Consider the following 27,356-nt stretch of genomic DNA (forward strand, 5'->3'; position numbering starts at 1 on the left):
TTATGAGGCATGGCCGAGTCCGAAAAGCTGGGGGGTGTGTATGCATGAGGTACGGTCTCCATTCAAAAACAGTGCGTACAATCCAGAGGGAACTAACTTAAACGAAGGTTTTTCTGAGCGGTTGGGGTATGCCTATCGGCGAGTGTTGGGATCTAGAAGAGCTAAGTGCAACGTGCGCAAAGATTGGTCGCTGGACATTCATGTTGACGAGTCAACCCTTGTATTTACCTGGTGGTGTCGCTAGCCCGCCTAATGCTACAGCTATATTCTAGATGAATCATGGACATATCACAATAAATGCCAGTATAGTTTAATGACATATGTTAAGTTTAAGACCTACATACTCCAGGTTCCAGGATCGTGTTGAACTGCCAAAATGCCTAAACCCTATGGCTATTTACAGTAGTATTTGCAAATTTGAATTTTTTGACTCAATCCGTGTTGGAGATGGATTTTTCTGTAATGTTGACTACTCAGACAGTTCAAGGGCGACTCGGAATTTGTCCGAAGTCGACAAACGATGCATATTTCATAAAACGTTAAAAGTCATTTTGGAGACAGTCAGACAGCTCTGCGAATCAAGAAAGTCGCAAAGAAGTGCGAATCGAACGCAAATTATTAGTATACATCTAATATCGAATTTATAAACCGGCATCATACCGCCATCCCCGCATATAGGCGCAATCATCCCGATTTCTTCACACAAGAAGACTGTATCTAGATAAGCAAGTACTCATTACCAATCTTATTTCTGATGGGCTTATCAATATGTTTTTGCAATTCATGCGATATATCTGTTGGCTCCGTCCACTTGTTGAAGGTCCTTATTCCTCTTTTCGTGCGGTTCAGAAATGGAACTGAAGTTGTGGATCTAAGGACAAGGAAGGCATGAAGTGAGACACTCAAAATATGCTGTAGTAGGCGATGTACTGGCCAGATTCAATAATAATATAATAATTTCAAGTAAGACTGCCATTATATATCTACACCAATCATGTCTTAATCTGGAGGGTATACCACAGACACATCCCAAACTTAATACGCGCATCTGGACATCGCAAATAAATCTGCATTTATGAGAGCATCTCTGTTCTCCGTATAACAGGAATCACATGCTTAAAATAGCCTGACTTATGTAGCTCTGAAAATGTTGACGGGCTCGATGCTGAAATTCTTGGATCATCTCAAATCATATCCCCAAAGCCAGCAGCGGAGGGAAATCAATATGATGTAGCATTCATTGACGCTGGCATGGATAACCAGTGGGATCGGTTTGACTGAGCCGCGAAGCTAACGCATCCAGACGGGCTTATTCTAAAGTTTTTGACGATGTCTGGTAGTGGTTTCAACGTTCTTACATGGGCCCATGGAGGAGCAGCGAGTCCATCCTACCCAAGGTTGGTAAGTATAAGAGGATTATGTCACACTCATGCCGAAAGTCGCTTATCATTCGATGTTACCGAAAGAGTATGCTTTTATACTGGCCATGGCAAATTAATATCGATCTGTCAATGAGATCTTCAAAATCTACTACGATGAATCCGATATTATTTACCTCGAGAGGTTCCAACATGGTCTTATCACAAAACGATATAGCCCTCTAGCTACACATTCGTATTGGGATACCCGTGGACGCACCAATTTGTCTGAGTGTAACTGTTTATGACAAAATAAAGTCAGGTGAATTTAGCACTATTGCCACATGGAACGAGGTAAAATTATATCTACCGGTAGTACTAGAGTAGCTCTAAGTAGCATTTTTAGACAATAAGGTAATGAAAAAGAGCCATTCCTGCAATTGATTAGAGACCGAATGAATTGAGATACAAACATTGAAGTTGCGAACCAGGAAGAGTAGGCAATTTTTGTAATTTAGAGGGCAATAGAAAGTGCTGATATAGAACCACGCACGAACTCACAACTAGCACTGCTTCTCGATCAATTTTGAGTAGCGAGGGATTGTACTGCTAAATGAAAATACAGTAATGTGCTAAACTACCTAGGGAATGGCGGGGGCGTTATAACACTAGAATACGAGGAGGTATACCTAGGTAATAACTTATCTCAGTATCTCAGCCGCCTTCTTTACTAGGGGTTTTTTTCGTTAGGGCTAAGCCTACACAGGAGATTTACAAAAACCCTTCATCCTTGAGGCTAAGTATCGAGATAAAGTAATGATGGTATATTAATCTAATAAATCGTTATAAAGAGACGTTTGCAACAGCTATTAACTACTTTGGGCCTTTTATATTAAAACAGGTTTCAATACGTCCTTCACGAAATACAAAACCTTCTTCAGATGTAACTATGTACTGTAGTACTGACTTGTCATAGCCTACCGCAATAACTATCCTTGCGCCACCGGTCTGCTTGTGCATACGTGTACATACACATACTTCGTATGGTGACATTCCTACGCAGTATTTTGTAACCCCTGCTAATTTGTTTTTGCATTTCATCCTATCTTTTCTTACGCTATCCAATACGAGCATGTGTCCCAAAGGGGTATAAGTATGATTCGAAGCCGTCTTCAATTTTCTTTGTTTTTTCTCTGTCAAATCTCTCAACCGCTCAACTGTGACGACCATCATGTCTCGAGTACCTCAAAGAACTGGCACTACTCTCTACCATGTGCCTCTAATTATCGATGGCCGTGAAGAGACTGGTGAAACTACTTTCGAGGTGATCAGTCCTTATACAAACCAAGTCTGTTGGACAGCTGCGTGCGCTACCCCCGCTGACGCTGTTCGCGCTGTGGAATCTGCCCAAAAGGCATTCCCAGCGTGGGCAAACACCAAGCCGACGCTAAGGAGAGATATACTACTAAAAGCCGCTGATATACTTGAATCACGACTTGAAGAAAATGGTGAATTCATGCAGACAGAGATGGGAGCCGATGTCCCTTCTTCGACGGGTTTTGTCGTTCCCAAGGGAATCAGCATGTTGCGTGATATTGCTTCGAGGATTACTGCAATCTGTGGTAGTGTTCCAGTAGTTGAAACGGAAGGACAGAGCGCGATTGTATATCAAGAACCCATGGGAGTGATCTTGGGTATCGTTCCCTGGTAAGCATGCCGAAGAACGGTATCAATTTTTCATATCGTAACCAGATCTAGGAATGCGCCATATGTATTTGGCGTCCGTGCCGCAGCGTCTGCTTTGGCAGGAGGAAATACAACTGTGATCAAGTCATCTGAATATACGCCTCGATGTTACCACGCCCTATTGAGTGCTTTTCTTGAGGCTGGGCTTCCTGCTGGTTGCTTCAACTTGATTTCAACCCGAGCTGAGGACGCAGCTGCTGTGGTAAATATCATGATAGAGCATCCAGCAGTTCGGAAGGTCAATTTCACTGGCAGCACGGCTGTTGGTCGAAAAATCGCTGCCTTTTGTGGACAGCATCTTAAACCGTGCTTGATGGAGCTGGGAGGCAAGAACAGTGCGATTGTCTGTGGCGATGCCAATTTGGAGACCGCTGCTCTGGCTGTGCTGATGGGTGCATTTCTTGTGAATGTAGGTAGAATTTGAGAGAAGCCGGACCTATGGGCTAACTCTTCTTCAGTCAGGACAGACATGCATGTCGACTGATCGCATCATATTACACTCCGCTATCGCAGAAAAATTCAAGAGCACTGTCGAACGGCTTTTAGACGATAATACATCCGCAGCACCGCCTACGTTGGTCAGCATGTCTTCAAAGGCGCGGGTCACTGGAATAATCACCAGTGCTCTCGCAGCAGGTGCAGAAGTCGTTCATGGAGCGTTCAGCGATGCCACCACCTCTCAGCCAGACTCAAGTGCGCCAAGAGTGAGCATGACCCCAGTAGTCCTAGGAAATGTAAGTCGGGACATGCATATTTGGAAAGAAGAGTCATTTGCTACCGTTGCCGCGTACATGATCGTCACAAGTGATGATGAAGCAATCGAACTTGCCAACGAGGGCGGCTACGGGCTGTCGGTATCAGTATTCACAGAAGATCTTCGCAAGGGACTGGCCATGGCGAAGAAAATCCAGTCGGGAGCCGTGCATATCAACAGCATGACGGTTCAAGATGAAGCGGCACTTCCGCATGGAGGAGTAAAGAATAGCGGATGGGGGCGATTCAACAGCGAAGAAGGAATAAAGGAATTTTTAGTCACTAAGAGCGTCACCTGGATGGACTGATGCAGCTGTTATACAATAGCTAATCAATATAGAGAAATCGAACCCTAACTGGCCGAAAACGGCAAATGCCCCCGCATCGCTCGTTCCCCGCAAACGACATGTTAGTGCCTGAGGCTGCCATGGTCTAGCCTTGAACAAGCAAGTACTTCGTCTTAGTAGGCCACCACTAAGCACCGCTAAGTACCACTAAGTCACACTGAGCACTTAGCAGCCGGTTTTATGCACATCAATTCGACACTTCCTTCTCCGTTATCCCCTCACCATCTTGAACCACCATGAAAACAACAGACATGGGAACCACCTGTCCGGAACAGTCGATAGCCACTTCATCAGCCTTCGCATGCCGCATTCTCTGAAGCTTCATACATCAATGACAGTCTAAAAACATCATGGGCAGCCCTGAAACCGCTAATCCTGTCGCAACCCGCGCCAAAGGTCGCAAATATGGCTTCGCATGTCTGAGCTGTAGGCGCAAGAAAATCAAATGCGACGGCAATAAGCCGGCATGTATCAACTGCAATAAATCCAAAGAATCCTGCGTTTACAGAGACAACCCCGCTTTTGTCGGCTATCTTGCCGATGAAGTGCGGAAATCCAAGATTCGGATTCAGGAGCTGGAGAGCGTGATTAAGGAGTTGTCAATTTTAGACTCGAAGTCGAGACAATCCAGGCTTGCGGCTTTGGTGGCCGATTTGGAGCAGAGGTCGTCGTCGCCGTCGCCGGGTTCATCGGCGTTTTTGGAGTCAGATGAGCCTCATGTGGGATTGTCGGTTTCGTATGGGGGGAGTGTAGAATACAATATTGACGAGAATGGAAGGGTAAGCAAATACATTAACGACGAAGCGGGCTAAATTACTAACTTTAAAAGCAACAATACTTTGGTGCGACGTCCAGATTTCATACTCTATCTGAGGATAATGAGCACCCTGCACATGTGATAGATACGATGACTGAACGAGAGTACTCAGAATTTGAAGACTATCACCGAAAGTGGCACTTATCTAATTCCCGCTGGCAGGCGTCCTGGGAAAATCAAGCACATGAGAACATACCCAAATATACAGATGTTGATGCATCTTTATGTTCCAGGCTCCTTGACGTGTATTGGACATGGCAGGGTCCACTACACCAATATGTATATCGTCGATGTGTGCGCACCTACATTTTGGTATCGTATAGAAGATATAACTAACACCGAATATAGGCTTCTTCCGTGATATGGCCATCGGTGGTCCCTATTTCTCTTTGTTTCTATTGAATGTCATGTTTGCTCATGCCATGCGACACATGCCCGAAGATGATCCACGATTCAAGCCGTTCGATAAAGGCGAGTTTTTCATGAAAAGAGCTATGTTATTATTACTTGATGAGATCAAAGAGAGTAAACCAAAGATACCGACTATTCAGGGATTGTTGATTCTCGGTGGTCGGCAATGTGCCGTAGGACTTAATAGCGAGGGGTGGCTGTATACTGGCATGGTACGTGCTTGGTCTCATACCTTTGCTTCTTCTTCTTCTTAAGCTTACGTTGAATAGGCGATCAGAATGATTACGGACCTTGGTCTTCATTTGCGAAAAGGAAGAAGTGCCATGAAAGAATACGAGCCTGATGATCTTGAAGTCAGGAAACGACTGTATCTTTCCTGCTATGCATGGGACAAGTATGCAACTGTGGCCATATCGTAAAAATGATGCTAATTATTTGAAGATCTATAAGCCTTTGCTTAGGCCGACCTCCATCACTCCCCGACTTGCCATTTCTTTCTTCCACTTTATGTATAACTTCCACAGATGTCCCAAGTATGTGCAAATGCTGACAGTAGTAAAGTCGACACATGCGATGATGAAGAGCAATGGCAACCCCCTCAAATACGCCAAACCGACAAGCCGTTCCCACCTACAAAGTGTCATGGTACATTGACATTTCAATACTTTTGCAACTTGGGAGAGGTTTGTTATCCATTTGTCATGCCAAGAAAATGGGGTGCTGATACAACCAGATTATAAACGAATGCTATAATACAGTATATAACGGACACTCAGGTACACCACAGAACATTAAGCCGGAGGCAATATTCGACCTCGAAAGACAACTACACAATTTCCACCGTACGCTGCCGGATTGTCTTCGAATAGAGGACGCTTCAGATCTGACTGTTTGTATTCCGCCTCACATAATGTCTCTCAAGTACGTTCTTATCCTCCAAACCTTGAACCATCGTACTTACATTGGAACGCAGCATCCTCTATCACACCATGCTCATCCTAATATTTCGCCCCTTCTTCATCTGGCGCTGGAACACTCATCTCCGCGACCACCCTTTGGCGCTTAGAGCTCAAGTAGTCTGCACCGAACAGGCAGCCGACGTTAACGAAATATTTCGTGCATACGGCCGCCTCTTCAATTTCCAATATCAAACCTACCTCGTTTCGTATTGTGTCTATACCGCGGCAACCATAGACGTGCGACTGATTCATCACGCCGACAGGAATCTAGCCGAAAAGGCCGCCGATAGACTAGTCGTTACGCTACGCATGCTGGAGACAGAACTCGAACAGACGCCGGGAATCAAACGTAGTATTGAGATTATCAGGAGTCATCTGGGGAAGCAGCGATTACCTGTCCCAAACGAAAATGTCGCAGATGCGCGAGAGACGAAACCAGCGTATCACTATCAGCAGCAGCAGAACAGAGGAGAGAAATGGCAGGGCCATGAAATCTCGCCGTCTCCATCGACGTCGGCGTCGTATTATAGCATGCACCAGCAGCAACGGCAACGACAGAAAATACCGCTCATCTCTGCACTACCGCATCATCCTCACCCGCACCATACATCACAACTCCACCAAACAACAGAAATATACGAGCAACACAATTCCTCCACAATTCTACAACCTTCGCACCCTGACATAAGGACACCTTTACCCAACAGCGACATAAACAGCAACAATGATATACACCATCAATCGACATATATAGACGCCCAAATCCAGCGTATGGACATGCCATGGTTCGACTGGAACGTCGACGACTCTGGCGGCGGATTTGTGCCTGATATGGCTTATTGGGGAGGAATTGGTGATGGGGGCATGCAGTATAATCATATGTAGCCCCTGAAACGCAATATGTATAGAACATCAACTAATATACCTAGGTAACAATGCTACATCCGTAACGTAGCAAATAGAACACGTCTACATGCAAATCTTAATATTAGCAAAGTCGATCAATTCGTCTCTCTGTCTCATGTCGGATCTTTACGATGGCAAAGTCACTAAAAGTAGACACAGCACCCTCCCAAGTAGCTATCTCACACATACAGAAGAAGGTAAAAAATCGCAACACAACTCAAAGCTAAGGTAGGTAAGCTAGCGGATTCGCTGAGTTTGAAAAAAGAGGTATCATGCAAGAGACAGACCCTGTAATAGATAAGATCACGTAATGAGGCCGTTGAGGATCAGGATGGGAGCATGCTGAATATTAGAAAAGTTTGAACAAGAAAATTGATGAGCGAGTGGTTTGACAGGGGCGAGGAAGTATGGACGAATTAAAGTTCCTCGTCTTCGTCTTGTGAAACTTGTTGTGTGTTGATAGGCTGTGCCGGGGCTGCTGTTGGGTTGATGTTGCCACCGAAATGACTTCCAGACCCTCCGAATGTGGTTGGGGAGTCTGTCTTTTCACCGCTGAGTATTTCGCTGATGTTGTTGGCGAGATTTGATCCGAGGCGCTTTCGTAGGCCATCTTCGTCGGCTGTAGAGACGCTTGCGCGTGCCTTTTTCATTGGGCTGCCTACATAATCGGCACTGTCTAGGTTGTCTGGAAGACTATTTGGGACGTCGTTGATATTTGCGTCCGCCGGAGCTGGGGCGGATGCAGAGGCATGTGGTGGTGGTGTGGATGCTTCATTTGTGGCTGCAGGGGGCGTCGCTACTGATGCAGGTGTGTTGGCGTTGGAGGTGCTGTCTCCCATGGGATCCATTGAATGTTGACGTTTTAACTAAACTGTCATCAGCATCCAAATTAAGGCCATATTCTGTGTGAGAACATACCTTGATCTTCCTGACCCCCTCAGCCAAATCTCCCTGTCTACGCAAGTCATCAGGAGAAAGGTGAGTAGTATCATTGCTCTCATCTTCGTCGGCCTTCGCTGTAACGGGATCTTTCTCATCCTCATCCTCATCGCTGTCCATGTCGCTTTCGCTGCTCTTCTTCGACTTCTTTCCTGCTTTTGAAGAACTAGCTTTGTCGCCTTCGCGATAGCCCACAAATCCAACAGCACCACCGGGTTTGAGGGGCGCAAGTTTAGAGAAATCGGTTGATTTTCTCTTTGCAGGAGTCTCTTCGACTGCTTTCGACTTTAGAATGCCCATTTTTTGCAGTTGACCTGCGTAAGTTAGTAACCGCGTAAGCGAGATGCAGCTTAATAGGCAGACTTACGTTCGCCACGGTACATAAAAGTAAACACAGCATACGGCTTATCAGTAGGATCAATACCAGTAACCGTCTGCGTACTGATTGTCGTAGGATCGAGCGTCTTGGGCTTCGCAAAGCTAGTCGTATGATCAACATCCGCATTTCCGTCACCTCCCTGTCCTCCTTCTTCGTCGTCGTCGTGTGCGTCAAATTGCGGCGAGTACTCTCCCCGTCGAATCTCTCCAGATGCCAACACTCGGAACAATGCAACTTTGATCTGACCCGCGGATTCGGGAATTGGATCATCGTCAGAATCAGAGGAGAACTCTTCATCCGAAAGATTCTCAAGAGGAGCTTTAGCATCGGCGCCATATCGCATTATACCTTTATCCCGTTTCGTAGAAGATTCACCCTCCATTTCCATGTCGCCATTGTCTTGCGCTTCTCTGAGCAATCTCCGTTTCTCCATCTTTTGTCTGCGTCGTTCAATCTTGGCTGCGGCATCCTTGCCTTCTAGGTCTAACCCGTTCAACCATCTCTCGAGGCCGACCTCCCGGAACAAGAACTCTCGTTCAGCGAGTCCTCCGCCTTCTGAGTCAGGAACGCTGACCCATCGGGAATTAACCCATGTCTCCTCTCCGCGACGCAATAATGTAGCGACTTCTTCCTTCTGTCGTCCGTCGAAGTAGATGTAAGCGGCAACCGTTTCATTCACGGATCCTGTCAGTGGGAGATAAGGATTTATCCAATGTGTCTGTCCCTTTTCGTCCGTCTCACTCACGCCGACGAGTTGTGGCTTCGGGTTCGGATTGTCAGGCGTAGGTTTGGGTGTCGAATACGGAACACTCTGTCCGGCATTCAGAAGCGTAATCGATACGGCAAATGTTGATGGTTGGGCTTTTCCGGACTCAGTAATTTTGGGTGCTGGGACGGGAATATAGCAAGCGATCCGGGACTGGCGAGACTGACGTTGCACGGAGAACTCTGCTATGGGGCCATCCGGGGTGTGGATGCTGACTGCCAGCCCTTTGAAGCAAGGCATGACGGCGGTTTTGTAGGTAAGGTGGTGCTGAAATGACTGTCGATGATTAAGTATGGGGGAAGGAAGGCGGGGGAATAAATGAAGATTGAAGTAAACCACCAGAAGACAAGTTAACCGAATTTATGATCTATCCGGATATTGCAAGAAGAAAGTCCTCCTTAAAGTGTCTAAGTCGACTTCACCCGCGGAATTCCGTATGATGGTACCTCGAGGTGAAAGAAAGAGTTCGCGTCACAAGAACAGGAACCAATTCGAAATCGGGTCGAATCGAGTCGCGCGAGCTAGTGTCAAAGTGTATTATGTACACAATCCGAAGAAAAAAACAGATATTCCCAGCAGATCCGAGAACTCAGATCAAGAACACAACATGTACCAGTGAGAATGTCACTGGCTCAAGTCATGCCTCCATTTGAGCGGGGTGGGCTGGACAGCCGGGCTGATGACGAGATGCTGCTAATCAGAGTACTGCCAGAAAGCTGCTGTTGTATGAGTTTGTAGATGATTTATGATGGTGTGACTGTAGGGAAGGTAGATATAAAGCTCTGAAAAGAGGGCAGATAGGGTTTAAAAAAGAGAGCGTGCAAAGGGAGACAGCGTCAAGAAGTGCTTTTGTTGGACAGAGAGAGCTTCGATTGTTTTGTTTCTCCAGTTTGTTTGGTGGATTTGTTGGTGGACCACAAAGGCGGTCACAGATTGCCTTAAAGGGGCACGTGATGCTGCCTCATTTTCATTCTTGTTTTTTACTTTCCCAACACTGCCTGAACCAAAGTATACGAAGAAAAATGTTTGACGTTCATCTGCTCATGGATACGTCATTTAGGAATTCTCACAGGTCTTTGTACAATCAAGAAATCACATGTGCGATTCAAATGTTCATCACATGGATGCTCCTCACATGATTTACGATTAGGGTTACTGCATTGCGACGAAATACTCAATGTCATTAATAGTATCTGTATTTGGTATTGGCTTGCTCTATCGACCTAAGAGGAAATAATTAATCAAAATGGAATTACTCCAAACCCTCAGGTCATTCGGTCATACAACAATCACTTCTTAAACCATCAGATGTAAGTCGGTCCAACATCTACTTGGTCACCCGAATAATCTCCTCAGCAACATGGTCAAAGTGGTAAAGCGGTTCGAGCGTAACATTCTGGCGCAAAATGTATCGCTTGAACCAGTAAGGTAGCGCAGTGTTAAGCTGATAGCTCATGTGGCGACGAGTGGGCACTGCGAAGATGTAATCCAACTCCTCCAAAGTGCGCTGCTTGGTCTCGGGCATCCATAGGAAAATCATCACAAAAGCGGTAACGTTAAGACCGGCATAGAAGCCAAAGGCGCCAGTCGGGGTCATGGCATCAAGCATACGAGGGAAAGTGATGGACAAGACGGCGGCCCAACCCAAACAGGTAGCCACGGCCCAGGACATACCGACCTCACGGTGCGAAAGAGGGAACACTTCGGCCGAGTATGTGAAGGGTACTGGCCCTTCACCGGGGGAGTAGAAGGCAGCGAACAAGTACACAAACAAGGCGACAGTGGCTAACTGTTTGGTACTGCCATCCGGCAACAAGAAACACAACCCAGCTGTAAGAAGAGTCCAGGCCATGTTGGGGAAAGTAAACAAAAGCAACGCCCGACGGCCATAAGTGTCAATAGTGAAAATAGCCGGGAAAGCAAAGACGAAGTTGACGAGACCGAAGCCCCAAGAGGCCCAGTTAGATGACACGGCGCTAGCTCCGGCTTTAGAGAAAATAGAGCTAGAATAGAACGCGACAATGTTAATGCCGCACATCTGCTGGGCGATCATGACGACGAAGGAAGCCAAAGTGGCGCGGCGGACACGAGGAATGGTGAATAATTCAATCGCGCGGGTGAGGTAGTTGCTTGTGCCGATGATTTCATTCTCAACCTGAATCTGAGCGTAGATGTAGTAAAGATCACGCGCGGCCTGAATTTCGTGGTTGCGAAGACGAAGCAGGGACTCGTATGCTTTGCGCATGTTGCCGTTACGAATGTGCCAACGAGGAGACTCGGGGCAGAAGTAGACTCCGATCAACAATGGGATAGCAGGAATGAACGCAGAACCCAACTGCAGACGCCATGAGATATTTCCCGTGTTCATCACAGCCAAGTTGGCAGTGCAACCGAGGAAGATACCAAATGCAGTCCAGAGTTGCCATGACATGACAAGCCCACCTCGGATACTAGCGGGAGTATTCTCTGCGCAGAAGATGGGGATGGTAGAGGCTTTCAAACCCATGCCGATTCCGAGAAGGATACGAGTGATGAAGAGTTGAGGCCAGGTCTGAGCGACGGCACCACCGATGGGAGCGAGAACACAGAAGATAGCAGAGAGAAAGATGGTACCACGACGAGCGAGAAGGCGGTTCATGGGGTCGGACAACCAGCAGCCGATACAGGCAGCGCCAATGTACGGAGCACTAGGCCAGTTAGATAAATTACTGGGTTTCGAAGAACAAGATACTCACGAGTTAACAACGCCCACCAGCCACAGATTACTAGCAGCATCGGGGCCCGATTCAGGAATTCCGAGGGCATCAGGGAAGGACAAATTAGCTCCGTTGGAACCCTCCTGATCCCAACCTCTGCATTCTGTTAGCACTGATCTCGGACAAGGCGGAGCATGAAACTTACTGAACGGCAGCACCAATCGAGCAAAGGATGATGGTAAAGTAAAGAGCTGCGGGCTGCTTCCACTTGTGGAGAACTTCGTCCTGAATAGCTAAAGACTCGTCCTCGGTTAAGCCTTCGACGCTGGCGTAGTTGGCAGGGTCACGGGCGACGAGAGCGCCTCGCTGTAACACTGGGGTGATATGAGTCAACCCATGAATTTGGGCGAACTCAGTGACATCGCGAATGACATGGTGTGGTGAGAGATCGGCGAGAGGATTCTTGATTCTACTTATCGTTAGAGCGCGTTCAATTGACGAATAGGATATGGACATACTTAGCAGAGACGTTGTTGTTCAGGTTGACTCGCTCGAAATGACCCTGCTCGGAGTCAGATACGGCGGAGCTTTAGAAGTGTTAGAAAATCTGTCTAGCAAACTATGAATGCACTGAGACAAACCTGTCTGCAGTTTTCTCCGCAATCACGGTCTTCACTCCAGAAGCACCCGCGTTGGGGGCTGTTCCCACGCCATGGACCTCATCCTGAGGACCTGTGTCCGACATTGTGTAGTCGAGTACACAAAGCAAGCACTAACTGATGACTGTTGATGTACTGAAGTTCGATGGAAAAGCTTCTCGAGAGATGCGATTTTCAGAAACCTTGTTGAATCGAGGAGAGAAAGTTGCAATGGACAAAAAAGGAGGGAGACCCAGAATATATATGCTCGAACATGTTCAAGAGAAGTCATGCGCTTTTGCACATCAAGTAGACATGTCCAAAAAGACCCGCCCATTCACATGGAATACTCCGTGCAAAGCTCTGAGAGTTTGTATGTGCGTATTACACAGCGACGTAGTCACCTGCACAGAATTATTGTGAGACGGAGCCAACAGCCTCTGAACTGTGAAGTTCATCATGTTGATTGGCCAAAATGCTGCACCAAGAAGCTGCGATAGTTGAACTAGTCCATAGTCGGCGTTGTTCGGACGGCCATCCAGCAGAAGGGTTCTTCCTTTTGAGATAAGTCTCGGCGGGCCCTCCATGATTTCTCCAAGTTTGTTGAAATCTACCCGGCCGACCCCAGACGGACTTTACTCGTTTAGTTGTTAGTGCTATAAGCCATGCCTTGAAGTCTTGTACGCAACCGGCGATGGTTACAGATACGGCTAACCGAATGATTGTTGCTGTCGCGGGCCGGCCATGCAACCTCACTTGTCGGTGCCCTTTTTTGGCTTGGCGAGATGCGTTGTTTGACTTGGAACCTCCCTTCTATATTCTGCTCATCTGAATACAAACGATCCAAGGATCTGTGTAAAACGTCCTGCCAGGAAACTATCTTGTGCCACAGAAAGCGGCTCTTCTTTCCGGCCTTGTAGCACAATCGTACTCGGCCCACTGGCAAAGACAACCTAATCAGTCGGTCTTCAAAAGAGTAACTCGGAGCAAAAACGAACTGAAACTAGCAAATCAAACGACCGGCACGAAAATTGTTGCTATCGGATGGCATTGTCGATCCACTTACAAGTTATCGCAGGCACAAAGAACGAAGGTCTTGAGTGAGGGACAAACTCCATACGAGGTAAGACCATAAATTACGAAGCAGATGCTAATATTGGTGATCTATCGACTGTCATTGCGTTGAAATTGAAACCCATGTTACGTTAGTCTTTATATTGGTCGTATCATGTGTATCCAAGGGCCTTTGTTCAAGTAAAGAGACACGCAATTTTTCTGCTGCCTTGAATAGGCGCATCTTGTTTGAGTTTCTTCACGTGGACTGTGACTCGTACTTGTTGCTCGAGTCGCCATACCGCCACCGCCATGACAAAGCCTTGTCCATGTGGATTCTGTGCAAAGAAATACACATCAAAGTAAAGACAGGACGATTGGCAGCACGGCATTTCCCAGCTAGGGATATCACCACTACTAGTGCGCATATATTTCAATAAATTACACTACATACGTATCAGTACATCGTATGCGGAGAATATACACGGGCCAACCACAACTATCGATCGCTTTTGATGTTAATTGACCGCTAGAACCCTCCAGGGAGTCAGACAGGGACAGATGAACTGCGTGCTTGATAGTGCCTTCCAGTTGTGATTGGACAGTTTATTGACGTAGTTTGCCTACACGTATACATTCTGACAGGTTTCAGGTTTCAACACACAGACCTACAAATTCTGGAAAATCTGCTTCTAGCACCCCGGTGAGTATTCTTAAGTCAAGCAAGACTTGTTCTCTTGAAGTTTAGAGGGAAAATGAGGGAGAACGTGTGACAATAAGTGCGTCGACGGTGTCCTCCGGGTATTTACGTTATGGGTGTATTAGCCCTAGAATTACACGAAGAATGCTACGAGTGTTGATACGTAGTGGTACTCTGTTTGAGCTGATAATACTATCTCGCGCCTGCCATGAATGTAATTTACTATTTTTTCAGGCATTTTTTTGGATCTTTGATTCGGGTTGTGGTACTCAATATAGTGGTAAGTAGAGCAGCTCTTCGGATTCATGTCTTCCCGTTCGTATTATACCTACCGTAGGAAGTGAAGAAGGAAGCAAAGCAAGACGTTTGATCAGCACCTGTATCATGCAGGGAGGACGAGTTGCCAGAAAACTCAGGGCTCAATGATATCTGTCTTCAAGGACGTGAAAGCTTAGAAAAGATCGCGATAGCTCAAATCTCTCTTCTAATAAAAAGCTTGAGGCCCTTTCCGCAGAGTTTACATATGCAGCCGTAGGGGCCGCCACTCACATACACATCCTTTGCAGCAAGCTGTGGCCGAGTGGAGCGAAGCCTGTCAGCTTGCTCAATTTAAGGAACTTGGAGGTCGGACAATTGTGGCACATTTATTACAAATGCTAGGACTACTCAGGTTTTATAAAGAAAGAGTCGCCCGCTTCGTTCCCCAGCTATAGCGAGAATGGTCGATCAACTAAGCAACGGATTTGATACAGATATACTCATGAGATCATCAACGATGCACACATCTTCCAAGGCCTCTATGTCCAGTACCAACTGTTGAACTTGATCTCGCGTCTTCTCATCGATAATACCCTGCGTAAGTCGTCTCCACTTCTCGAGTATTTCCTCGTTCGACAAACCCGGCGAGACGCTACGAGGGTTGTCAAGCGTCTCACTCAACTCGATCCCATCCTTGAGCGTGATAGTGACGCGCTGCGCATACCGATCCTCGCCTAGATCAAGATCGTGGAAGCATTCTGTCTTGCCAATAAGGTCCCAAACAATATCTCTATCGAGCTGGTCGTCCCTGAATTGATTAGGTAGCACTTGACCATCTACAAGCTGTACAGCCGCGGTATATGCAGCACTCATCTGCGCGCCTGTCGTGGCCACGGGTCTCTTCACGTCGAAGCCGCCGTGATTGAATGCAGCCTCTGTCATGCCGATACGAATACTGGCAATTGCGTCGGGATCAGACAATTCATCTGCATATTTGTCCTGCAGTGCCTGCACACAATCAATCGTGCAATGCGTCCCGGCCATCGAGGAATGATGCTTCACTCTGATGAGTCGCGATTGCCACGTCTTTCCCAACTCCTTGCAGATTTCCTCCGGCAGATAAGGCGGTTCTTTACCCGAGCCCTGTCCAAACATGGCCAGATACCCTCCATATCCTTCTTCATAGACATTTTTAATTCCTCGATAACCATTTTGAGCCAACAGAGCGGCAAAGAGACCATTTCGCGCCGCAAACCCATGTTGCATGCGTTTCACGTCGCTCCCAAATTGAGCAGACATTAATCCACCGGCTTGCGTGCAGGCGATACCGAGTGCGTCCTCAATGGCATCTGTGGGAAGACTCAAGAGTTTGCTTACAGCAGCGGCGGAGGCTGAAGGACCGAATACGGCGCCTGAATGCCATCCACGCGTGAGCATATGTGCCCCGTAGAGACCAAGTCCGACTCTTGGTCCAGTTTCGCAGCCGACTATGACTGAAAGGAGGAAATTTGTGCCGCTGACCTTTGTAGAGGTGGACTTTGCTTGCTGGCGTGCAGCGGCGAAGAGAGCCGGCAGAATAATGGAGTTTGAATGCAAAGGGGCAGACAAGTGCCAGTCATCAAGCTCAAATGCTTGAATGGCCGTGCTATTCAGGAGTGCAGCAGATAGAGGTGTGACGGCCTGCAATCTTATCAGTTTGTATGTCAGACATCTCGGTCATATCGACTTACTTTATCATTGTACCCCCAAACCTTGCAGTTCCCCGTCGGCTCCATGGCAAAGACCGTCTGCGCTGCAGTTTCTGTCCATGGCAGACGAGATCCGACGATAGCACATGCTAGACCGTCCAGGATGAGGTATCTTGCTCGAAGGCGCACATCATCTGGCACATCTTCTAGATTTATATCTTGGATCCATTGACACAGTTTTCTAGTCACGCCTTCTGGTTTGTCGTCGGTTTTAGGAGTCATTATTATCAAAAATAAATTCTTCTCATTTATAGTACCAGTGATCTTATTGCATAGTCAGCCTACCCATAGTATTGATTGCTGGACATGGTGAATCTGTCTTTATGCATAGGCAGCTGCCGCTTTCGGCCCGGTCCAGGCTGTATTGTGCCTACCGCTGCGGATAACTCGGCGAATTTCAAAACACGCATCTTGTCAACTTAGATACAAACCATTATGTGAGCCATCGTTGAGTAGAGACCAATTGCGGATGGAGTTGCGCAGTTGAGCACATCAATCGACAAGCGGCGTCGCGATGACGCGCCTGGGTATTTTGAAGCCTCAGGCACTCAAGCCGCGACTACGGCCCGAGAAATATCGGCCATCTCTTTTCGCCTTCCCCCAAGCCCGACTTCAAAGCAACATGGCCCTGCAACGCTCATCAGCTCCGCTAGTATGGGTTGATTGTGAGGTCTGTCATCGTGAACCTTGTTACAATTCGAATCTTGGAAATTTACAATAATTGACGTCTACTAGATGACGGGTCTCGATCCCGAAACTGACCAGATCCTCCAAATCTGCTGCTTCATAACCGACGCACAACTCCAGCTCCTCGAGCCCAATGGCTTCGAAATCGTGGTCCACCAACCCAAATCTAAGCTAGATGCCATGTCGCAATGGTGCATCGACACACATGGCAAATCGGGACTTACGCGAGCCGTGCTTGCCTCTACTACAGACGCGGCAACCGCATCGAGTCAATTACTAGCTTACATTAAGCAATACATCCCTGAGCCAAGGACTGCGTTGCTCTCGGGGAACAGTATTCATGCCGATCGAGCTTTTTTGGCGAAACCGCCGTATTCGCCGATACTTGAATGGTTACATTATCGCCTGCTGGATGTTAGTACAGTTAAGGAGGCTGTCAGACGATGGGGAAGCGACGAGTTGCTCAGCGCAGCACCGCCGAAGCGAGAAGTGCATCTGGCGAGGGATGATATTCTTGAAAGTATTGCAGAGATGAAGTATTATCGCTCGAAACTCTTTGATGGGAAATGATCGGCCCACATGATGGCTGTCACAGGTATGACGGTCATCTTACTTTGATCACTCTCCCATTGCGTACAGCAATACACATGAATATATATGCTGCTGGGTTAAGAGCCGAATAGCTTCTCAAAGCGTAACAGCTTCAGACAGACTGTACGGTGAGAATTCCGATGGCGGTCTGGACTCTGAATGTGGCCCACTCTCAGTGGGTGGCTGATGTTTGTTTACCGCAAGAGTCGATGTTACAAAAATAAAAACCCGATATAATAGATAGGAAACAATTGTGTGTATTCAATTGCAACATCTCTGATAATGTGTAAAGACATTTTGTATGTAAAAGGTCCAATTGGCAGAATAAGTCAGCCATCGTGGCAAATGAAAGTTGATGGCGGGGCAGCAGGAGCTCCCTCCTCTGTACAGTTGGCAGTCACTATGACACAAGCCCCTCACTAGCTCGACTAGCAGCGCTCCTTACTTCTTGCCATCCCCGCCATCACCTGCTTTCTTGCTTTTTTCTCGTTGTCCGTGAGAGATCATCTTTCCTCATTCTCGGTATCGCATCTATCGTACTACCTGCTATCAAGCTTCTCTACTTATCTCCATCGCCATTCAATTGCGAACTGCGGATTCTTTATCCGACGTCAACTGACCCGCATCACCATGTCGGTCCAGACGGTGTCTCTGACCCCTTTCCAGGACCAGAAGCCTGGCACGTAAGTCATCAAGCAATCCCACATTTCAAAGTGATCGGTCATTGACATCGACAGTTCTGGTCTTCGTAAAAAGGTCGTCGTCTTTCAGCAGCCCAACTACTCCGAATCCTTCGTCACCAGCATCCTCCTCTCCATTCCCGAAGGTGTTGAGGGCTCTTTCCTCGTTATTGGCGGTGACGGTCGCTATCACAATTCGGAGGTCGTACAAACCATTGCAAAGATTGGTGCTGCATATGGTGTCAAGAAGCTGCTGATCGGCCAGAACGGCATTCTCAGTACCCCAGCAGCTAGCCACCTTATCCGCAAAAGAAAAGCTACCGGTGGTATCTTGCTCACTGCCAGTCACAACCCTGGTGGTAAGTTGTTCCCGGAGGATGTAACACAATTGAGATATTGACTTAGCAGGTCCCACCGAGGATTTCGGTATCAAATACAACCTTGCCAATGGCGCCCCCGCTCCCGAGTCCGTCACCAACAAGATCTATGAAACCTCGAAGACTTTGACTTCCTACAAGATTGCCCAGCTCCCAGACATTGATATCACTCAGATCGGCACTCGCAGCTATGGTTCCCTCGAGGTCGAAATTGTCGACTCGGTCACCGACTACGTCGACTTCATGAAAGAGATCTTCGACTTTGATCTTATCCGCGACTTCCTCAACACCCATAAGGACTTTAAAGTCTTGTTCGACGGTATGCACGGTGTCACGGGGCCTTATGGTGTCCGCATCTTCCAGAAGGAATTGGGTCTCCCCGCGTCAAGCACCCAGCACTGCGAGCCCAAATCCGACTTTGGCGGTGGCCACCCTGACCCCAACTTGGTCTACGCCCATGACTTGGTCGAAGCAGTTGACAAGAATGGTATTCAATTCGGTGCCGCCAGTGATGGTGACGGTGACCGCAACATGATCTACGGTGCCAATAGCTTTGTTTCTCCTGGAGACAGCTTGGCCATCATTGCTCACCATGCCAAGCTCATTCCATACTTCCGTGACCAGGGTGTTTATGGTCTGGCTCGTTCCATGCCAACCTCTGGTGCTGTCGACTTGGTTGCCAAAGCCCAGGGTCTTGAGAGCTATGAGGTCCCCACTGGATGGAAATTCTTCTGCGCTCTTTTTGATAATAAGAAGATATCTATCTGCGGTGAAGAGAGTTTCGGAACTGGTAGCAACCATATCCGTGAGAAGGATGGTGTCTGGGCAGTTGTCGCATGGTTGAACATTATCGCTGGTGTGGCTAAGCAAAAGCCCAACGAGACACCTAGCATCGCTTCTATTCAGAAAGATTTCTGGAATACCTATGGCCGTACTTTCTTCACTCGCTACGATTACGAGAAGGTCGACAGTGACGGCGCCAACAAGGTCATTGCTGATCTGAGCAAATTGATTGACAACAAAGACTCGTTTGTCGGCTCAGACGTCTCTGGCCGCAAGGTCACCGATGCCGGCAACTTCTCGTACACTGATCTCGATGGAAGCGTCAGCAAAAACCAAGGTCTATACGTCAAATTTGATGACGGCAGCCGAATTGTAGTCCGTCTGTCTGGCACTGGCAGCAGCGGTGCCACCATTCGTCTCTACATTGAGAAGCACGAATCTGATGCTAGCAAGTACTCTGTACAGACCCAAGAGTACCTCGCGGATAACATCAAACTTGCCACTGAGCTGCTAAAGTTGAAGCAGTATGTTGGACGTGATGAGCCTGATGTCAAGACCTAATCGTCCGTATGGTTGGTCTCATCACGATAATATATTCAGCTTAGCGGTTCTTTTTTAGTAATCATGATTAGTATCCATAGTGAATCTAATGCAAAACACATTCAATCATTATATTCTGTTTCTTTCTCATACAAGAGATTTCAAGTGCTGATCCCACCAATCCTGCCACCTAATAACCTTTTCTTCTCGTCGCGCTTCCTCGGCCGCAAAAACAACAGCATGACTCCTGACGGCCTCTTCTAATGTACACCCAATAAACTCCCTTTGCGCATCCCTAACATCCCAACCACGCTCCTCAACAGCCTGCACAGCACCAATAAACATCCTCGTCAGTCCCCAATCCCCACCTCCATGCGCCTGCTCCTCCTTTGGATTTTTCGCTTTCGGGATTTCGATAGTTGTGAATTCATTGGTGGCAAAGGAGAAGTATTTAATTGTGCGACTATCGTATTCGATTTCGCCTTCTGTGCCGTATATGCGACCCCGGCGCTCGCATTGTTTCTCGGTGGGTGCGATCATGTGCAATGATGCGGTTTTGGATGTTCGGGGGGTATACTTTCCTTCGTCTGTGGATGGTGGTTGTTCATCGTCCCATGTGAGAGTCACGAACTGGTCGTCGCAGACATTATTATCCGACTCCCACACACAGCGGCCATACCACGACCTCGACTTGATTTCCGCGTCGGGAGCGGAACTCTTATCGTAGTCCTCGGCAAGAGCAGTCATTAACAATTTCTCCGCCGCATCTGCACCAGCTACCTTGAACGTATCCTCAATATCTGGACAGACAATATGTAACGGCCAATCCGTATTGCCCTTGTCCAGTTGTCTCTCTTTGTACAGTCGCACAGAGCTATAATTGCATTTCCGCTCAATCGGGCACGAGAGACAATTCGTTGCATCACCTGCCTCCTTCGGTTTCCGCTTACCAATGAACTGCGTCAATCGGCCTGTTGACGATATCGTGCGTGGTTCATGCGGTGGCATATCCTTTGGCGATCCCGGTGGTGGAGAGGAGAGCAACCAGACCAAAAAATCGATGTCGTGGCATGACTTTGTGAGCAATGAGCCAACACCAGCGTGCGTCTCCCGGCGCCAGTTCCCGCGTACATAGCTGTGCGCAAAGTGCCAGTAGCCGACGGGCTCGACATGTTCGACGGAGACCACATCGCCGATTACGCGCTCTTCGAGGAGGAGTTGCCTCAGGCGCATGTTGTGTGGGCTGTAGCGTAGGACATGTCCGATTGAGAATACTTTTGAAGGTCCGACGTCCCTTTTGTGGTCAGGCACAAAAGCGCGGTAGATGGCGAGACAGTCGGCTAGAGATGTTGCGAGTGGCTTCTCGCATAGGACGTGTAGATTCAAGGGTGCGATTGCACACATGATCTCGACATGCATCTCGTCTAGGGCGCAGACGAAAACACCGTCAACTCCAAGGGGAACGTTTTGTTGTCCATTGGCAAGGGCTTGTCTACGTTCCTGTTCCCATTTCAGCCAGTCGCGCCAGTCGGTGAATTCTTGTCCGTTGCTTGGCTTGTTGTTGGTGCCCCAGATGAAGCGTTCTCCGAATTCTTGCCGGTTCCAGGGCCGTGGTTCAGCTACAGCGTGGATGAGGGCTGAGGTACTTTCTGTGACAGCTTCGGCGTAGCGGTGGCCTCGCGAGCCGGCGCCGATGACCAGGAATCTAAGCTGTTTTGTGGTGGTTGTTGTTGGCAGGGTGTTGATGGCCATTTTATCAACAATGTGATTTCAGACAGACAGAAAGATGTATATGGTCTAAAATTACTTTATGGTTCTGATTCCAATAATTAATCACGATGAACAAGACTTAGATATATGGGGGAGGATAGTTGTTTTCCCCCCTCACTGGCGGTATCGATAAGCATCTCCGCACGCCACGCCATACGTGGGGGTGACTAATTCATTCTCTGTGATTGGACAGCTACATCTACTTTTGCATCTATTGTTGGGCTGGCCTCATTGAGTCAAACATCTATCTCTCTGTATTGAGCCAGACTCTCATACCGATTCCCCAGTCCACAGAATGCCTTCTGCAACCTCTTCCCATCACGACTACAAAAATCGACATCTGACTGTTCCCCCATCACATCCTGTAACGCCCACGCAACCCTCTCAGCTCCAAGACGAGCGCCTTCTAGGTTCGGCGCTGCTGGTCCCAGACGCAAGGATGCAAGACGTCCCGTGACGAATAGTGGAACATCGGATCTCCACATAAGATCGTCAGTCAGACATGGCAAGCCGTTTATGCTTTCGATGGGGTAGTCGCGATTCATTGATTGAAGGAGACTCATCTCGTTGACATCCACCTTCATGCCTGTTGCGAAACAAATGTAGTCAATTTGTTCAGGGAAGTTTTCGATAGGCGGATCTGTAGTAATCTTCCAGGTGTGAGTTTCGGTGTCGAAGCTCTTGCTCGTAATGACGGTTTGGGTGTGTATTGACAATCGGCCTTTGGCGGTGTATTGTTTGAGGATCTTCTGGTAGTGCGGTGTTATGCTACCCCCATTTCGTGCAGTTTGCAGCATCTCAAAGCGTTCTGACCTCGTTATTCCATGCTCAATAACAGCATAAAGGGGCCAGTTGTCTCACCTTGATCGTCATCCGCCGACCAAAATACAGCTTTGTCATAATTCTTAAACTTGCCCACCCAATTCAGACTAACGTCGAAGTGTTTGATTTTCATGTCTCCACGAATTAGATGCCAGACTTTAGTGACACCTCTGCGTAAGGCCATGTCAGCGAGCTGGGCAGATGATAATCCGCCGCCTACGACGACTATATGAGTCGTCTGCTGATTCTCAATCTTTCGTGCGAGAACTGGGCTCGGAAATCTCACCCCTACTTCGGAGCTGTGGCATGCTCCAGTCTCTTCTTTCGGGGACAGACTCCATGGCATCAATTTGGTCAAGCCAGGTCCCACGGCGAGTACCACTGCTCTACTGTGGAATGACTGCCCGTGCGTTGTCACAATTGTAAACAGTTTACTTGTATCCTTTGACCCTTCGACTTCACCAAACTTGATATCACAAACCTCGGACTGCTCGATCCGAGCCGAGCCATCGTCCAGCCCGTACCGCGCAATGATCGACTCGCAGTAATCCGCAAATAACCCCGTCGAAGGCGTAAAGTAATCTTTTCGATCTCGCTCGTTGATTTCTGCTTCACGCGGGAATCTATATTTCCATAGCATCAGCATCCACCCTTTCCGAAGGTCAAAACAACATACATACCTGGATAAATTACGAATCTTCTTCCTCTTATGTTTACTCAATTCCTGCCCAACACACCCCGAAAGCTCATACAACTCCTTTTCGCGTCCCGTCTCACGCGTATAAGCCAACATTCCATCTCGATCCGCTGGATCAACATGGAAGAACATCGGAGACCGCAGATGATCAATCTTCAATGCCTTGAATGCGCGGTTCCAGCGTGCCATCCACTGACTGCCTGAGCTATCGAGTACGAGAGTCGAGTATTGCCCACCGCGATCATTTTCACCACTACAGCAGTTGTTGGGTTTTGTATATGTAGATGCAGTGAGCGGGGTACCATGCAACCGCCTCGTTCTGGCACGCGCAAGACTCATTTTGCCCTGGTGCTTTTTGATCCAGTGATATCGCTGGTGTTCTTCGTCGGTAAACATGGCGGATGGCGTTTCTTCGCGCAGACGGGCTGCGACAGCGAGCCCGCAGGGGCCGGCGCCGATTATGATTATGTCGTATACTTCGGCGTGTGTGGTCATTTGGACTGTCGTACCATTGGGTGCTGGTGGTAGAGCGAGAATCGAGTGAGAGATGCCGTGGAATTCATGATCGGTTTTATCAGCGAGTATGCTGCTGTTAACTAGCTTCGAAGGTCCCTAGCGGACGGATTGAACCAAAGGTACTCATCACGGTCTACTGAGTACCTTCATGGTCAATTTCAGATGAATCATCTGATATCATGGTGATAAGCTAACGAGTACCTTGTGAGTACGACTGGTTGTTTCCACCTAGAAAATGAGGATGGATGCGAACAAATCTCTAGAAGTGTGATTCCATCATATGGAATATGAGTTTGTGCTATTGGCTATTTCCTTTTGCCAGATCTATTCTGAGAAATGTCTAATTGTCACACTACCCTACCTAATATTGCCGGATTGGGACGAGTGGTTGCCCTAATTACATCAAGGTCTGAGGCATGACTTTCCCTGTAATTTCATTACTTTACTATCAATAAAGCTATAAATCTAATAGGTAACTGTCTTGGTGACCTTAATTTATGTATTAATTCAAATATGTACAAGCAGCGGCCTTGGATGCCCTAGCATTGGGGTCATAAAGCGAGTGTATAATGCCGGGTATCCATCAAAAATACAACAATAAACCCCCTAAGGACTCAAGATTTCAGGGACATGCAAAGTACAAAACAAACAAATAAAGCCCTGAGTTTGAATGGGTTGAGACATACAGTATCTCGGTCTAAGTACTAGCTCCACCCACAGTAACACTCAACACAGACGGGTTGGCAGACGAGACAGTACCAGAGGCATTCTCATCATCGCCGGAAGGATTAACATCATCATAAGCGAAAGCATACCCCTTTCCATCGAGCTCGTACTTGTGCACAATAGCTGAGTAGTAATTTGACGGGGCAGTGGTGTAGTACGAATCCGCTCCGAGACTGGGCTGCACATCACCACCAGCAAGCAATAACGTACCACGATTGAAAGCGGCACAGAGACGAGGAACGGCAGCTTGATGGACAGCGGTGTCCGATGGATTGGTCACGAAGGGGCCCGAGTTGCAGCCAAAAATGTCTGCGGTGGAAGGTTTGCTGTAGTTTATGCCGTCGCCATCGCATTCAAGGGTGTCGCCACTGACGGTGCAGGACACGTTTCCGGCATCATTTTGGGTGTTGATGGTGAGTGTGCTGCTGGTGTAGTTGGACCAGACTTCGTTAACGTAGTCGTCAAAATAGGTCTCGAAGCCGCTGGAGGCGTTGGCAGCCATGTAGTCGTTTGGTGAAAGGACGCGCATAACGGTGCCATTGATGGTTTGACAGAGCGCATCCCATGGTAGACCATCGGTAGCAGCTTGAGTGGTCAAGTCGTTGCAGACGCTAGTCACAGCGTCTGAGGTGAGGCCAAGAGCGGTTTGAACGCCGCCAGAGGTATCTGTCAGGGACATTCCGAGAGGCAGACCGACAAAGTCAACATAGCTGATGTTGGCGTAAATACCGCCATCGGCTGTGTAAGTGAACTCGATAAAACCCCAGTTGACACCAGCACTGGGATCGGCAGGGTTACTCTGAGAAGGCTGGACAATTGAGAAAGTGCCGTCAGCGTTACCAACAGTGAAGAATTGGAGTTCACCAACGGCAAACCAGACACGAGCAGAAATAACATAGCTGGGAATCGTGATGGTGGTGCTTTCACCCTGGGCGCCGAGTGGAATGGCAATAGTCTCGGATACAGGTGCAGGGGTACCGTCAGTAGTGCTTGGTGCTGAAGGATAGTACCAAGAGAAATCCGGGGTCAGCATAACCGGGGCATTGTTCTGATTAGGGTCTTGACCGTTAACATAGCAGTTCACTGAGCCGGCGATGTTGTTGGTGATGGTAAGTGTCAATGAGGTACCGTTGGTGGCAGCAACGCTCTGGGACTTGCTGGCTGATGCAGAGATCGTTCCATTGATTGTATCCTGGGCGTTGATGATCAAATCAGACGCACCTCCGGGGTGGAGTTCTGTTGGGCGAGCGACCGTTGCTGTAATGATGCTCAAAGCGGTGGCCAGAGCCACGGCATATTTGCTTAAAACGAGCATTATCGTCGAAGTCAAAATGATTGGCAAGGGTGTTCCAGAAAGAAGGACTTTTCTCTCACAGTCAAGCGAGAATAAAATAGCAATAGATGTATCGAACACCTTGGATTTCAAAAAGAATGAAGAGTGCAAACCGAAGGAATGAAATTTGCACAATCAACAACCTGTATCTCAAACACACTCACAGGGCCTGACAGTGAGATGTCTACGGATATGGAACTCTAGAAGGGAAGAGACAGCTTCCCTTATTAATCTTTTACGTCGGTCAGCTTCCTGGCACGCCGTTCGATACACTATCTGGTACGGCACGGGGTGACAAGATCGACAGTAACAAATAGCAGCTAATGCATCGTGTTTCTTTGCCCCAGCGTCCCCTCTTCCTGGCCGGCATTGCATTGTAACGGAAATCTTTTAGCCCGAAATGGCAGAGCCAGGCTATGAATATGTACCAGTAGATGAAGTGGACACCGAAACAGTCAAAGATATCGGCTTACGGGTCTGAACCAGGCTAAACAATTCTAGATGATCGAGGTCAATTCCCGTATCTAATTGGCTCTATCATACTTGATCATACTTAAAAGGGTTATCAGGTTCCCCGTAGGATCTTTTTTTAGTTTCCTAGTCTGCTGCAGTCAGAAAAGTAAAAACATCTTATGGGACGTAGTGCAAAACGGCCCCTGCTCAGGGTAGCAATGGGCTGTCATATGGGGACCGAACTAACGGAGTATGTAACATGTGGACCAAAAGCTTGGATGAGGCTAGTACCTAGTTAGGCAAAGAAAGTTTCAGGGCACGAGAATGTAATCCATAGACGACGTTGCAGATGAATAGCATAAATCGTTAATCCTGGTAAATAAGTTTCCAAATTAGTTTCGATATGAAACCCTGGAACGGCTCATCTTCTGTATGTCGAATCCAGATTGGCTGGAATACGTAGAGAGACCGGGCAGGTATTCCGGAGATTAATCGGGAGCTCTATTGGTATCATGTTCTCGTTGCTGAAAATGCTCTTCGTCAAAATAATTCTATATCTAGAAAATAACTGTACAGATTCTACATGCATCGAGTGCACCTTGATGATTCTGCGATGTCGATCCGGCAGCGTGGTAATGATCGAGTGTAATTAATACGGCCGTGCGTATTAGCCCTAAGAGCGGACCAAGCCATCGTTCCACGACAAAAGCTCCCCTATGAATAGCTTCCAAGGTTAACATGTTAAGTGGATAAGAGTGTGGAGGCCACAGAAGGATTGCAATACCCAAAACAATTGCTTATAATGATTGTCCGGTGTCAGTGAGAAGTGCTAAAGCACAAAGCCTCAAAGAGAACAGGTGACCGTAGGAGTCTTGCGGGGTGTAATTTCGTCCATAATCCTACATCG

General features: G+C 47.7%; 11 protein-coding genes across 11 annotated transcripts; 5 read left to right on the forward strand and 6 right to left on the reverse strand.

Moving 5' to 3' along the window:
* Positions 1 to 2,589: 2,589 nt before the first annotated feature.
* BHQ10_001126 (uncharacterized protein) lies at positions 2,590 to 4,165 on the forward strand (the record flags this gene model as incomplete). The annotated part of the gene is made up of 3 exons (XM_040873128.1): positions 2,590 to 3,065; positions 3,117 to 3,513; positions 3,563 to 4,165. The coding sequence occupies 3 exons, from the start codon at positions 2,590 to 2,592 to the stop codon at positions 4,163 to 4,165; spliced, it is 1,476 nt and encodes a 491-aa protein (XP_040729631.1).
* Positions 4,166 to 4,554: 389 nt separating this feature from the next.
* On the forward strand, positions 4,555 to 5,851 carry BHQ10_001127 (uncharacterized protein; the record flags this gene model as incomplete). Its single annotated transcript, XM_040873129.1, has 4 exons — positions 4,555 to 4,983; positions 5,034 to 5,046; positions 5,370 to 5,644; positions 5,702 to 5,851. The coding sequence occupies 4 exons, from the start codon at positions 4,555 to 4,557 to the stop codon at positions 5,849 to 5,851; spliced, it is 867 nt and encodes a 288-aa protein (XP_040729632.1).
* A 570-nt stretch (positions 5,852 to 6,421) lies between these two features.
* Positions 6,422 to 7,276, forward strand: BHQ10_001128 (uncharacterized protein; the record flags this gene model as incomplete). Its single annotated transcript, XM_040873130.1, has 1 exon — positions 6,422 to 7,276. One exon carries the CDS (start codon positions 6,422 to 6,424, stop codon positions 7,274 to 7,276), a length of 855 nt encoding a protein of 284 aa, XP_040729633.1.
* Positions 7,277 to 7,713: 437 nt separating this feature from the next.
* On the reverse strand, positions 7,714 to 9,621 carry BHQ10_001129 (uncharacterized protein; the record flags this gene model as incomplete). Its single annotated transcript, XM_040873131.1, has 3 exons — positions 7,714 to 8,163; positions 8,216 to 8,550; positions 8,604 to 9,621. 3 exons carry the CDS (start codon positions 9,619 to 9,621, stop codon positions 7,714 to 7,716), a joined length of 1,803 nt encoding a protein of 600 aa, XP_040729634.1.
* Positions 9,622 to 10,708: 1,087 nt separating this feature from the next.
* On the reverse strand, positions 10,709 to 12,822 carry BHQ10_001130 (uncharacterized protein; the record flags this gene model as incomplete). The annotated part of the gene is made up of 5 exons (XM_040873133.1): positions 10,709 to 12,068; positions 12,117 to 12,233; positions 12,283 to 12,546; positions 12,596 to 12,664; positions 12,719 to 12,822. The coding sequence occupies 5 exons, from the start codon at positions 12,820 to 12,822 to the stop codon at positions 10,709 to 10,711; spliced, it is 1,914 nt and encodes a 637-aa protein (XP_040729635.1).
* A 2,372-nt stretch (positions 12,823 to 15,194) lies between these two features.
* BHQ10_001131 (uncharacterized protein) lies at positions 15,195 to 16,696 on the reverse strand (the record flags this gene model as incomplete). The annotated part of the gene is made up of 2 exons (XM_040873134.1): positions 15,195 to 16,406; positions 16,457 to 16,696. 2 exons carry the CDS (start codon positions 16,694 to 16,696, stop codon positions 15,195 to 15,197), a joined length of 1,452 nt encoding a protein of 483 aa, XP_040729636.1.
* Positions 16,697 to 16,988: 292 nt separating this feature from the next.
* Positions 16,989 to 17,731, forward strand: BHQ10_001132 (uncharacterized protein; the record flags this gene model as incomplete). The annotated part of the gene is made up of 2 exons (XM_040873135.1): positions 16,989 to 17,144; positions 17,210 to 17,731. 2 exons carry the CDS (start codon positions 16,989 to 16,991, stop codon positions 17,729 to 17,731), a joined length of 678 nt encoding a protein of 225 aa, XP_040729637.1.
* Positions 17,732 to 18,382: 651 nt separating this feature from the next.
* Positions 18,383 to 20,153, forward strand: BHQ10_001133 (uncharacterized protein; the record flags this gene model as incomplete). The annotated part of the gene is made up of 3 exons (XM_040873136.1): positions 18,383 to 18,435; positions 18,490 to 18,791; positions 18,841 to 20,153. 3 exons carry the CDS (start codon positions 18,383 to 18,385, stop codon positions 20,151 to 20,153), a joined length of 1,668 nt encoding a protein of 555 aa, XP_040729638.1.
* A 126-nt stretch (positions 20,154 to 20,279) lies between these two features.
* On the reverse strand, positions 20,280 to 21,884 carry BHQ10_001134 (uncharacterized protein; the record flags this gene model as incomplete). The annotated part of the gene is made up of 1 exon (XM_040873137.1): positions 20,280 to 21,884. The coding sequence occupies one exon, from the start codon at positions 21,882 to 21,884 to the stop codon at positions 20,280 to 20,282; it is 1,605 nt and encodes a 534-aa protein (XP_040729639.1).
* A 254-nt stretch (positions 21,885 to 22,138) lies between these two features.
* On the reverse strand, positions 22,139 to 24,118 carry BHQ10_001135 (uncharacterized protein; the record flags this gene model as incomplete). The annotated part of the gene is made up of 4 exons (XM_040873138.1): positions 22,139 to 22,710; positions 22,764 to 23,347; positions 23,405 to 24,017; positions 24,082 to 24,118. 4 exons carry the CDS (start codon positions 24,116 to 24,118, stop codon positions 22,139 to 22,141), a joined length of 1,806 nt encoding a protein of 601 aa, XP_040729640.1.
* A 516-nt stretch (positions 24,119 to 24,634) lies between these two features.
* BHQ10_001136 (uncharacterized protein) lies at positions 24,635 to 25,978 on the reverse strand (the record flags this gene model as incomplete). Its single annotated transcript, XM_040873139.1, has 1 exon — positions 24,635 to 25,978. One exon carries the CDS (start codon positions 25,976 to 25,978, stop codon positions 24,635 to 24,637), a length of 1,344 nt encoding a protein of 447 aa, XP_040729641.1.
* Between the last annotated feature and the right edge of the window lie 1,378 nt (positions 25,979 to 27,356).

This window comes from Talaromyces amestolkiae (assembly GCF_001896365.1).
Source record: "Talaromyces amestolkiae strain CIB chromosome Unknown scaffold1.1, whole genome shotgun sequence".
Lineage (NCBI taxonomy): Eukaryota > Fungi > Ascomycota > Eurotiomycetes > Eurotiales > Trichocomaceae > Talaromyces > Talaromyces amestolkiae.